Consider the following 12,017-nt stretch of genomic DNA (forward strand, 5'->3'; position numbering starts at 1 on the left):
ACGTGAAGGTGACACTTTTCCGGTATTGATAACACGCCTCTGCCGAATTATGATATGAAACACACTGACAAGTTTAAAAAAAAAAAATGTAGGAATAGTATGTTGATAGCAGCGCGTTGGAGATATTAGATCAAATTCCATCCTTATTTACCTAGAAGTCACTTTTAGACCTAACTAATCGCAAAGAAGGGTGTAGGTTAGTTAATAGAGCACTGATCAACTCGATGGGCAAAAATGGCGGATGACAAGGTGAGGAGAGCTTTCCTTCTTTTAATGCATTAATTCTTAATACCGAGTCAGTCCGTAGTTATGACAAGAAATGGGAAATTGAAAATGGATCCCGTTGAAGTATGTCAAGCTCTCATCGAATTTATGGTCGCACCAGTTTGCCAATAAACAGAGATGTTTAACTTTAATAATGGAAATCGTAAATGACATGTATTACATTGCATCGCTGTTTGCATGAATGAAAACCAAGAATTAGGATGGTATTTGTGACCGGTGGAAACATGAACCACTTGTCTATTTTTAGGATCCCCTGAAAAAGTTGAAAGACTTGACACAGCTCAAAAATCAATTGGAGGAAATCCAGAAGAGAGTGGAGAACGAAATCTCTGTAGGAATTCCTCAGGTACTTGCGTGGTTGCTGTCACGTGACTAAAGCCAAACACAAATCCCCCCCAACCTCAAAGTTGCCCACTTAGATTGTATCAGTGATCAGAAGCCAATATTAACACTGTTTGTTAAAGCTAATCTTTTATCGTACTGCAGCTCTGCTTACCTTCTGGCTTTGACGTAATTTATGCTTCAACCGCGACTTGAATGTGGCTGCCAGGTCATTGGCGGAGAAACCCGTTATGCTATAAGGTTATTATAACAAAAAAGTAACGCAAGCTAAATTGAGAAGAGAAATTTCAACAACAAAATCAATGAAAACTAGTAACTACTAAACTAACTACAATATGCGAAAATCTTTGTCAGTATGAGCATGCAGGGGTATCAACACTCCTCTGTGGTTAGTGAAATTTGTGAAAGAGTTTGATTTTCAGTTTAATGTCATCTTCACCTTGCAGGGTGGCTCGCTGTCGGGATCTCCGTTCCTGAAGGGCTTCCTGGCTGGTTATGTAGTGGCTAAGCTGCGCTCTTCCGCCATCTTTGGGGTGCTGCTGGGGACAGTCACTGGCATCTACGCAGCACAGAACTATCAAGTGCCTAACATTGAAAGGACCGTCAAAGACTTTCTCAACAACTTGAAAAAAAAGTAATTTGGGCAGGCTGGCAAAAGCCTGGTGCTAGTTCTTGTTTGCTCAGTGATGGACTGCAATTTTTACATTTTATTTATGATGTAGGACTTCAATTTGCAGCGTTTGGTCCGTCACGTTTCATAACATTCATTTGGTTTCTCCTTGTGATTGCCTTAAGTTAACTGCACTGGAATTCATGTATTTAATTTTGTGTTATCAACAATGATTGCGATGCAGAATGAGAAGTCGAGGTACGGGAAGCGGTGGCTGCCGAGGGTACGGTGGGGGGCCCTCTTATGCGTGATGGTCCTCATCTACGGCACGCATGCGCCGCTCATCGCTCTGAGCAAAGCGGAGGGCCGCATCCCTTTCAACCCTTCCTCATGCGTCGTCATGATCGAGTTGGTCAAGCTGCTCGTGTCTTTCGCCACTCTCATTACGACCGGGGGCGCGTCGACCTTCCTCGCGCCTCCCTCCCCGTTCCTCGTGGCCCCCTACGCCGCCCCCGCCGCACTCTACGCCCTCAATAACAACCTGGTTGTCCTTATGCAGGCTCACATGGACCCAAGTTCTTTCCAGGTCCTCAGCAACCTCAAAATTGCCACCACCGCTCTGCTCTACTCTCTGTGCTTAGGCAAGAGGCTGCGCTGGGGTCAGTGGGCCAGTCTGGGGCTCCTCATGGCGGCGGGAGTGTGCCATAGCTACACCAGCCTGGACCCAGCAGACACGGGCGAGACGCAGCAAGAGATCAGGCTTCATATCACTGCGTGGGGGCTTTTCCTCATGCTGGTGTATTGCTGTGCATCTGGGCTGGCAGCCGTTTATACAGAAAAGGTGCTGAAGGGTCAGAAGCTGCCACTCAGCGTTCAAAATCTCTACCTCTACGTTTTTGGTGTGCTCATCAACGGACTGTCTTCTTTCGCTGCCCTCGCGAGTGACAAGAGCTTTTTAGAAGGGTACTCGTGGACTGTCTGGGCTATCATAGCGGGACAGGCGGCTAACGGCCTTCTGATGTCTGTACTGTTGAAACACGGCAGCGGCATCACTCGGCTGTTCGTCATCTCCTGCTCCATGCTGGTCAACGCTGTGATGTCGTGGGCAGTTTTAGGGCTGCAGCTGACTTTCTTCTTCTCGATACCACTCGCCATGGTCGCCCTGGCAGCTTTTCTTTACTACACATAGCCGATTCTTCACTAGAAGCGCCAAGCACTGTTTTCATACTCATTCTTTGGTTTTGCATATTTATTTCTTGCTTTTTTTATTTCTATGTTGTGTGTAAAGATGAAAATTGAACATATAATAAATCTAACCATTTCATTGTTACTCATACACTCAATGGCCAATTATGTATGCGTGTCTAATGGAATACAATGCAAGAGCTGCATCAAAATGTCTGCTTTTAGCACTATAGGCTAAATGCCATCCACCCATTTTCTATAGTGTGTGTGTGACCTCGTTAGGATCACAGGGTAAGGTGGAGGCCTACTGGAATTGACTTTCGACCTTTTGTCTAAAGTCAGCTTAGACTGCCTCTCGATCAAAAATGCCCAAGTCCGGTCCTCGAGCTCCTAACCAGGCAGTTTTAGGTGTACCCCTCCTGCTAAACACCTGATTGAAATAATCAGTTCATCAGCAAGCTTTGCGAAAGCCTTCTCACGAACCTGAGGATTTTATTTTTGCAGCAAGAATGCATCCAAAACAGACTGGATAGGGCCTCAAAGACCTATCTTGGGCAGCCCTGGTCGAGATTATCCACGACCCTAATAAGAACAAACGCTATAAAATGCATGGATGGGTGCATTTAGATACTGCACCACTGAAAATGGCCACCACAGTAATACACAAAAATTCCTCATTAGATTGTCATGACCTCGTTTGATTCCTGCCTCAGGCATGATTCCAGTCCACTTTCTTTTACTTTAATACTATTCCTTCATCCATTTTCTGAACCGCTTTATCTTTATGAGGGCTGCAGGAATGATAGAGCCTATCCCAGAAGTCTTTAGGCGGCAGCCGGGGTACACCCTGATCGGTCACCAGCCAAATACAGGGCGCACACACGCAAACAACCACCCACAATCACTCCCACCGAAAATTTGGAGTGGTCAATCGGCCTACCACACATGTTTTTTTTGGGGTTTTTTTTTATAATGTGGGAGGAAACCCACACAGGCACAAAACTCCAAACAAGAAGGCAGAAGTGGGAATTGAGCCCCGCACCGCTGAACTGTGAGGCTAACCAGTGCACCACTGTTCCGCCGTGATAATATTCATTTTAATTTAATAAATGATGTATTCTTGTACTCATTCATTTCATTGAATTCTCATACATCAATACGCTTGCACTCAAATTTTTGCATTTGAGCATTCGCTTGCAATTTCCACAAAAGTTGCACATTTTCTAATACATTAAGGAGTGCTACACAAGGTCCAGTAAGTTCTCATGCACCTACAACGTTTAGTCACATGTTCCTTTTGGGAGGTAATTGTGCTCACCTCACTTAGTGAGAGTATCTTTCAACTCCCCCAGAGCTGTGAAAAATAAATAAAAACAAGAGTTACTACAGTAAAGGATGAGTAAGTGTAGAACTAAACCCACCTTTACGCAGTTGTTTGTTGTTGGCCTGCAGCTGCTGGTTCTGAGCAGATAGGTAAACAGCATCGTGCACAGCCTCTAGCAGCACGCTTCTGTATCTGGCCTCAGACGTCCTCCTCAGATCTTCGCTCGATTCATAAAACCTCCTGAACACCTTCAGAGACACATGTTCATGAAAGAAAAAAAATAAGGCAGGGTAAACAACATATTTGGGGATAAAAACAAAACAAACAACACAAAAAAACACTTAATTGCAGGCATCAGAAATTTCATGCGAGCTCCGGTGTTTGTAATTAAGGAACAACTCCAGTTACACGAACACAAACAAAGGTCATAGGGCAGGTTGTGGGTTGCCCCATCCCATGGTGCTGTTTTCCTTTCTTTTATTTCACACTTGATTCATTGATTGAGCACAAAATGTCTCATAATCCTCATGCATCTTTGAGTCTGTTCAATCTTTTTATTTTTGAACAGTTTCAACCACTTTTTTTCCTTCATTTGAATGGCTAATGTGCGGCTCTTAGCCATTTGGGGGCAGTATAATACAAAGATGCCTACCAAGAACAGTTTCACGACCAAGTAAATTGAATTAATATACTGTAACAAAATGTTTTTTTTTTTTTGCTGAGGATAAAAATATGTCTGTCTGTTTGTTTGTTTTTACCAGTGTCATTGCATTGAAATAGACCAATAATATTATGTGAAGTAAAAGTATAGAATACATATTTGGGCTTTGCATGGAAGGGTAAACTGCGAGGGTAAATACTCAGGGAGACAGCAGTCCCCTAAAAAAAAAAAAAAGAGTGGAGAGACAAAAGATGAATGAAAAAGTTAACATTTATACCCTGCGACGGATGGACCCACCTGCAGGCTCTCTTCTCTTAGACGTTGCACTTCACTTTGATGCTTGTGACGCTGCACCAGCAGGTCCTTGCGGGCCTGCTCCGCTTCCGCTCGCAGGGCCTCCATCTGCAGCATCAGAACCCGTCTCTCATTGCTCATCACCAGCAGCTCTCTCTGCACGCCCTCACCCTAAGGATTGATTATTTTCATCATTTGACATTTACGCTCTATTATTAATGTGCGTTTATAGTTTTCTTCACATTTCCACAAAATTACACATTGATGGCCTTCTTTGCCGCCCCCCCCCCTCCACAATGAATCACCTCAAGTGACTCAGCATCCTCTCCAAAGAAAGATAACACGCTGAATAATAATACAGTATGAAACATATACAGCTTACTGGAAGCTGCTCCCTCGTCAAGTCTCTCTGTATTTTCTCCACCTCCTGCTGAATTAATCTCCCGCTGAGCTCTTTCAGTTGCCTCCTACGCTCGTATGCATGGCAGTCTTCCAACTGATACTCATCATTTAACTTAAAAAAAGCAGAAAGGGGGGGAGGGCTTTAGTGAGAGTGTCTTGTGCATACAGAAAGCCTTCAAATGATTAAAAGGCACAAGGGAGATGAAGCGAGTTACTTGTAGACAGAGGTCACATTTTTCTGCAGGAATATTCTTAATCGGTTCCTTTCTGAGAGGCTCCATCAACTGCAGGATCCTTGTTATGCTCTCCTGGACTTTCTCCAGGCTCCCTGTGCCTTCTGCAGATATGAGAAGCAGAACATACAGTCACTGGTCAAATCACCTGTGCAATCAAGTCACGTTCAAGAATAGGGCATATCAAAAGATCTACCTTAAAGAAAATAATAAGGCTTAATTTTTTTAGATTCCTGGAAGTATCTGGATTCTTTTGTGTGCTAAACAGATTTATTGTGGAACTTGTTCAGAGTCCAAACACGGGCAAAAACAAAAAGTGAAATGTTGTGAACTGTGGATTGTCTTGAACTTGATTATTAGTTGTATGGGACCTACATAAACCACACTAATGGTTTTCTGTAGAAATCAGTGCTGCCATTTACATACAGATATTTCTAGTAGGAGTTTGCAATGATGTACTACAACAGTATTGAAGACGCCTTTATAATGTTGACGTATTTATGATAAGATGGGTAACAAGATACTCAATATAATGCAGTCGTGTAAACAAAAACGGATAAAGTCAACACGCTCCAGTTCGGATGCCAGGTTTTTGTAATATAATAAAATGAGACCAAGATAAAAAAAATAAAATAATCCATTTATAATTTGCAGACTTGGATGAGATGGCGAGACTTGTTTGAGGCAGTTGAAAAGAAAACCTGCTTCAAATATAGAAATCCCGATTCCTACTAATGTAGCAAAGAGGAGGGTGACAAAAACGTATGGCCAGCGTTTATAAATATCATGATATAAATAACATTATAGTAGTGGAAATTATAATCATATAGGTGGACTTTGTGAACAGCTCTTATATTGGAACTTTTGGAAATCTACAGATGTGCTGATTTGTGAAGTGTCCTGTTTACCTCTTACATGTCCCTCCATTTCCTGCCTTAAGTCTTCCTGCAAACTTTTCACGGTGTCTGAAGTATTTTCGGGATTGATGTTGTGACCTCCAGATAAGTGACCGTCCATTTGGATCTTTTGGAGGCCACACAGCTGCCAAAAAAACAGAATATTTATTTTCCGGGGCCGGGGTATAAATCAGTAGTGATACTTAAGTTACATTTTATTCTTTTAGATTTTGTATTTGTACATTTTAGTATTCACTTGACTTATTACGTGCAATTGAAAACAGCCACTGCAATTACATTGCAAGGTTGGGACAGTTAATGAAAACAAATGAAATAAGATAAAAATTGGGAAGAAAAACTATTTTGTTAACAAAATAAAAAATAAATGCCAAATGTATCACATAGCGATATTACGTGTCATTTAGAACCCTCTATTTATTGAGTATGATATTTTTTCTCCTCAAAAGCCTGACGTATTTGAACAGACACATGCATGCCTCAGATAATCCTTCAGAGGGCAGGGATCTGCCATCAGATGGCTTTTCAGTGACCTTGCAAGACGGCTCTAACTGGGAAAAGAGAGATAACTGATTTTGAAACGTTACTTTGTCAAAATTTGAAGAGGGAGGTAAAACAATAAAATAAAATGTTTATTCAGATACTATTAAATGCACACTGGGAAGGTGCATTGTAAAAATACTCAATATTGATCACAAGTATTTGAGTAAAACCGTGTTAGAAAGCGGTGTAAGTCATTTGAAACAGTAGGTCATTGAATTCTGGATTATTATTTGATTAATTATTAATGAAGTCTTGATTTTCCAACTACACTCTTAAAATATGTAAGCAAAAATAAGCCATTCTGCACAAATGATAGAGAAAGTTGTCAATTCTGACTATGTTCATGCACATGCTTTGACTACTAACCCTAACCCAACAAGCGAGACTATTGAAAGATTTCAGGCCTTCCGCTTTGCAAAATAAAAAGTTTGTGACCCGCAAAGTTAATAAAATAATGAAAAGAAAAGAAAAAAGCTGAAATATTCCTTTTCTCTATTGCCAAATCCTTCGGTGGTGTTCTCAAGGTTGCTGTTTGCAGTTGTATTATTGATTCGAAGTGGGTAAAGTTATTTTTGATGTTTGGAAATACAAAAATGTTAAGCTTGTTATGAAATCAAGATTTTTAAGCATCGTAACCGGACTCGTCCATACAATATGATACAAATCAAAAGTCATGTGTGGAAGTTGATTTCCCCTTCAATTGTTCTGTTTTTTTGTTCAAAAGAACCAATAAAGTCTCCATTTTCAAACAATCAGATCATTTTGTTAACTTGTCCATGCTTCAGGTTTTATCGGGTTAACTGCGGGAGTACTTAGTACCTTAGTGTAAAGGAGGAAAGGTCGCAGCGACACTACGGCCTTGCTCAAGTCACCTATCTAATTATTAGGAGGCTAAGTCGACAGATGTATAAGGATCAAACCTTAAGTTTAATCCTTTGTGATTCTTCCCTTTTCTTCTCCCACGACTGCTCTTTCACAATCTGTTGAATGGACCACACACTTATGAATTCAATATGTTTGACACATATTTCACTGTTGATGTTATAAATGACCTGCAGGCTTTGGATGAGCTCAGCAAGCCTGTGGATGTTATACGTCCCATTAGCCGAATCTGACATCATCACATGTCTCAGCCCCATAATATGACCTCGGATCTCTTGCTCCGTTTTCTTTGGACTCCAGCAAAATTGGGAAGGCCTCGTCACTAAACGCTTCACTCTTTGGGCCAAAGCTAAAGCAGATGGCGTCTCGTCATCCAAATTGCCTGTAATGAGGAAGAGGAAGACTCGCGCTCTGAGCAAAGGTTAGATTGGAAGTGGAGAGAGGCAGAGCAAAGCACCTTGAGGTTGGATAAAGTAGATGAGCGCCGTCCTGCTATTTCCTGTGAGAGCGTCGCTTAGGAGGATGTGCAAGAGTGCATCGGTTTTGGCGGCCTCACGTGGGAGTTGATCCATAACCTTCAGCAGTGGGCTGATGCTGGAGACATGACATGGCATGAAATGCCATAAATGTTTTCAAATTTGAGATGGGATTTAATAACCATTTTATGGACATTTTCAAATGCTGTCACTGCTGGCAACACCTTGGGCTAGTCGCCAGTCACTCGCAGAACACATAGAACCTAACTTACTAAGTTACGAAATGTGGCGCCAAATTACTTGTTCACGCTGATTGCGGGCATTGTTGGGCATAAGTGTAAAAAGTGAAGTGGCACGCTTAGGAATGTTTTGCATTTTGGGTGACTATTGATTTTATTTTTAGAAAATGGCATGTCTTGTTTAGTGTAGTCACATTGTGTATCAGTGCATCTGGATCCAGACAAGATTGGCTCATTTCCATATCTTATTAAACACCAAATTGCAGCTATACTTCTTACTTTGTGGCAAACATATAAGGATAAATACTATGTAAAAATTGGACATGTTGTCGACAGACCCCATGAGGTCCGTCTCGTTGGCTCCTCCCACCAGACCGAACACCCGCAGTCTGCTACGACAGAGTTGAAAGGCCACTTCATCGTTTTGGAGTTTCCACTCCACTGCAACTGTGAAAAGCCAACTACATCTGCAGAACACAAAAGTACCGTAATTTTCGGACTATAAGTCGCACCGGAGTATAAGTCGCACCAGCCATAAAATGCCCAAAAATGTGAAAACAAACATATATAAGTCGCTCCGGAGTATAAGTCGCATTTTGGGGGGCAATTTATTCGACAAAATCCAACACCAAGAACAGACATGAACGAGCAACAACAGGCTAAACGATACGGTATGCTAACGTGACAAACACAAACGAGGAGCTGAGAACGGGCCTGACGTAACATTCAGTTATTTAAAAAAAACTATTACATAAATAACACGTTTATAAAAACCATCTGTGTCACTCCAATTCATTAAATCCATCGATCGTCCTTTGTCAACAATGCCGTTTGCCGCGCCGCAGTTCAAATTATTCCACAAGCCCATACAACGATATATAAACTATATTTTAAATACTAACTATCACATAAACAACAATATTATCAAACCATTTGTGTCACTCCAAATCATTAAATCCATCGATCAAATTTCTCGTCCTTTATGTCATCCTGGTGACAGAGGACATGTCCAGAGGATATGGCGCTTTAAAGTGTTAATTACTTTATTTGATTTTTTCTCTCTATTTTTCATGTTTTGAATATGTTCAAGATAAAGATATCAAAGCATGTGAAGTGATCAACTATACTAAAAATAACATGTGAAGTGGTCAACTATACTTGTAAGTAAGTGATGTGTTAATGATCAAGTAAAAATTTGTGAAAAAAAACATATATAAGTCGCTCCTGAGTATAAGTCGCCCCCCCCACCCAAACTATGAAAAAAACCGCGACTTATAGTCCGAAAATTACGGTAGTTGACTTGAAAAATAATAAGAAAATAAACACAAAACAAATAACTGTGAGTCTTTTAGGTGTTCCATTTATTTCCAAGTTGTGTAACTCCCTGCCAGATACAGCCTGAGTTTATTTGTCTTACCTTGATGAAATGGATTCTTCTTTGGCCTTTTGTGCTTCCCTGCATGTTTTATAGAGCGAGTAGGCTTCCTCTGCAGAGCCTACGCACACCTCCGCTAAACCTCTGATAACACTAAGCAAAGACCAAAAGTCAATTTCTCAATGTAATAAAAGCTCAATACATGATTCTGTGTTAGTACTGGAATTTGGCAACTTTTACTGAGCCAATTAAGGAACATCATTTACACAAAATACTATAAGCAACCATTTATCGGCTAAATTTTGGCAAGGTGGACATTCTTTGTAGTAAGCAAATGATACGTTAAGAGATCTTTGATCATTTTCCACGGCACTGCTGATGATCACTGTGGCACATTGCCTGGGAATCAGTGACACTTACCCTCCGAGGATCGGATGAAGGACAAGTTCTAGAGTTTGTGTGTCAGGGTTCAGGAGGTCCTCTACATTGCCATCCAGGTGAAACTGTGCAAAAAAAAAAAAAAAACTTGTTGGCAGCGTTCTATCTGTAATACCATCGTGTCACGCAATAAAAACAAACCTGAAGGTAAGACACGGAGACAATCAGCTCCTCTTTCACATGACTCAATACATTTTTTAACACCTGAGAAAATCACAATGTGGGTAACAAGATGCTGTGACCAAATAGCAGTTTCCCTCCCGTTATTGAGACAAGGCATATATTTTACATTACAAATATCTTACGACAAGCACACTCAAATAAAAAAATAGTATGTCAATTTACTCCCAATCCTGTCATGTAAAATCTGGGCCTGTTTAAATTGTTAGAACATGATATACATACATCTCTGTCATTCTGATGGAAAAGCATTTGTTGTGCTACCTATCACTACACGTGCTTACATAGAAAGATACAAAAAAAAAAGCCATTTACAGTACATAAATGACCATTTTCAGACCAATTATATGAAACTTGTAGTCAAATTTGGTGTGATGGCAACATTCCCTTTAGAGGGAAGTCAAGGTAATGTTTCAAAACTGTATGAGACCTGTTGAACGATGACATCATCAATCAGAGCGCCGATGTTCTCCATTGACGCGCCCCCTATGAGTAGTGACCCCTGTAACCTCCACACGTGCAATCAGTGAGTGGCTGTAGGAGCTCACCTGGAAACCCTGTCAGACACATATAATTGTTTGTCGCGAGCCGTGTGTGTGACTCACACTGAACAGACTTGTGTTACCTGCATGTTTTTCCACAGCTACAGCTTGGTCGAATGACAAGCGCCATAGTTGCTGTTTGGAGAGAAAACAGTTGAGGTGGCGCAAGCTCATAAGAGGAAAACATGTGAGATGGTGCCCTTCAGAGTACCTCATCTTTTGAAATGCAGTCCAAACTTTGTCCATCCTTATTAACGAGCGTGCATCTGTACCTTTGAGAGGAAGACATTATGCACACAGAAATCTAACTGCACGCATCCATTTTTTATTGTTTGTTCTTATAGCGAGCATTTGTTATGCTGTGTTGCGTTGACTTTGTTTTGATTAGGTTGAGTTTTGTTTCATCATGTTTTCCCTGTATCGTTCTTCATGTCTTGTCTCGTTTGGTGTTGTGTCTGCCTGTGCTCATCAGCCCCGTGTCAACCAAACTAGCTCACTCCAGCCACTCACCTTGTCCAGGTGGTGTCACTTGTTTCGACACTTTGTCAGTTCATTGTTTTCTGTTGCTGTAGTTGTCAGTCACATTTCCCCCCAAAGTGCCTATACAGTTGTTGTTGTTGTTTTTAAATAGATGCTAATTCGAGATTACTCCTGTTTCCCAGAACTGGTGGAGCAAGTGGTAATTTTTTTCCACAGTTTAAGAACTTAGGGGGTTAATAATATATTTTTATTATTATTTGTGGACTCACTGGGGTATTGTTGGCCACCTCATAACCCTAACCCTAGCCTACATCTTTTTGAAATGTGAGATGATAACAACCCCACACAAATATGGAGGTATGGTGAGAACAAATATGGAAGAAACAGGTGATGCCCGGTGCTGACTTTTAAACTCAGAACCTTAGAAGTGTAAGGCAGGTGCAAGAATCACTATTTCACCATACTGCAGCAAATCTAATGCGCTTCCAATATGGTAGGGTTACATTGTGAGAACAAGCCTTACCTGGTATTGGATTTAGTACAATTCCTACCTTCACTCCTTCACCATTCCTCATTATCACCTGTAGAAGAAATATAGGTCACTGGAGAGTT

General features: G+C 41.1%; 3 protein-coding genes across 3 annotated transcripts; 2 read left to right on the plus strand and 1 right to left on the minus strand.

Moving 5' to 3' along the window:
* The first annotated feature begins 15 nt into the window (after window positions 1–15).
* On the plus strand, window positions 16–1,327 carry LOC119129098 (SLC35A4 upstream open reading frame protein). The gene is made up of 3 exons (XM_037262142.1): window positions 16–249; window positions 533–631; window positions 1,074–1,327. Exons 1-3 carry the CDS (start codon window positions 235–237, stop codon window positions 1,263–1,265), a joined length of 306 nt encoding a protein of 101 aa, XP_037118037.1. The 5' UTR covers window positions 16–234; the 3' UTR covers window positions 1,266–1,327.
* Window positions 1,328–1,432: 105 nt separating this feature from the next.
* On the plus strand, window positions 1,433–3,815 carry slc35a4 (solute carrier family 35 member A4). Its single transcript, XM_037262139.1, has 2 exons — window positions 1,433–2,524; window positions 3,713–3,815. The coding sequence occupies exon 1, from the start codon at window positions 1,467–1,469 to the stop codon at window positions 2,424–2,426; it is 960 nt and encodes a 319-aa protein (XP_037118034.1). The 5' UTR covers window positions 1,433–1,466; the 3' UTR covers window positions 2,427–2,524; window positions 3,713–3,815.
* LOC119129094 (kinesin-like protein unc-104) lies at window positions 3,692–11,464 on the minus strand. Its single transcript, XM_037262137.1, has 15 exons — window positions 11,009–11,464; window positions 10,814–10,940; window positions 10,345–10,407; window positions 10,186–10,268; window positions 9,808–9,918; window positions 8,729–8,857; window positions 8,133–8,269; window positions 7,846–8,057; window positions 7,714–7,773; window positions 6,245–6,377; window positions 5,319–5,440; window positions 5,084–5,215; window positions 4,705–4,872; window positions 3,844–3,994; window positions 3,692–3,776 (listed from the first exon to the last, which is right to left on the minus strand). The coding sequence occupies exons 2-15, from the start codon at window positions 10,856–10,858 to the stop codon at window positions 3,742–3,744; spliced, it is 1,581 nt and encodes a 526-aa protein (XP_037118032.1). The 5' UTR covers window positions 10,859–10,940; window positions 11,009–11,464; the 3' UTR covers window positions 3,692–3,741.
* Between the last annotated feature and the right edge of the window lie 553 nt (window positions 11,465–12,017).

The sequence above is a fragment of the Syngnathus acus genome, chromosome 10 (genome assembly GCF_901709675.1).
Source record: "Syngnathus acus chromosome 10, fSynAcu1.2, whole genome shotgun sequence".
Classification (NCBI taxonomy): Eukaryota; Metazoa; Chordata; class Actinopteri; order Syngnathiformes; family Syngnathidae; genus Syngnathus; species Syngnathus acus.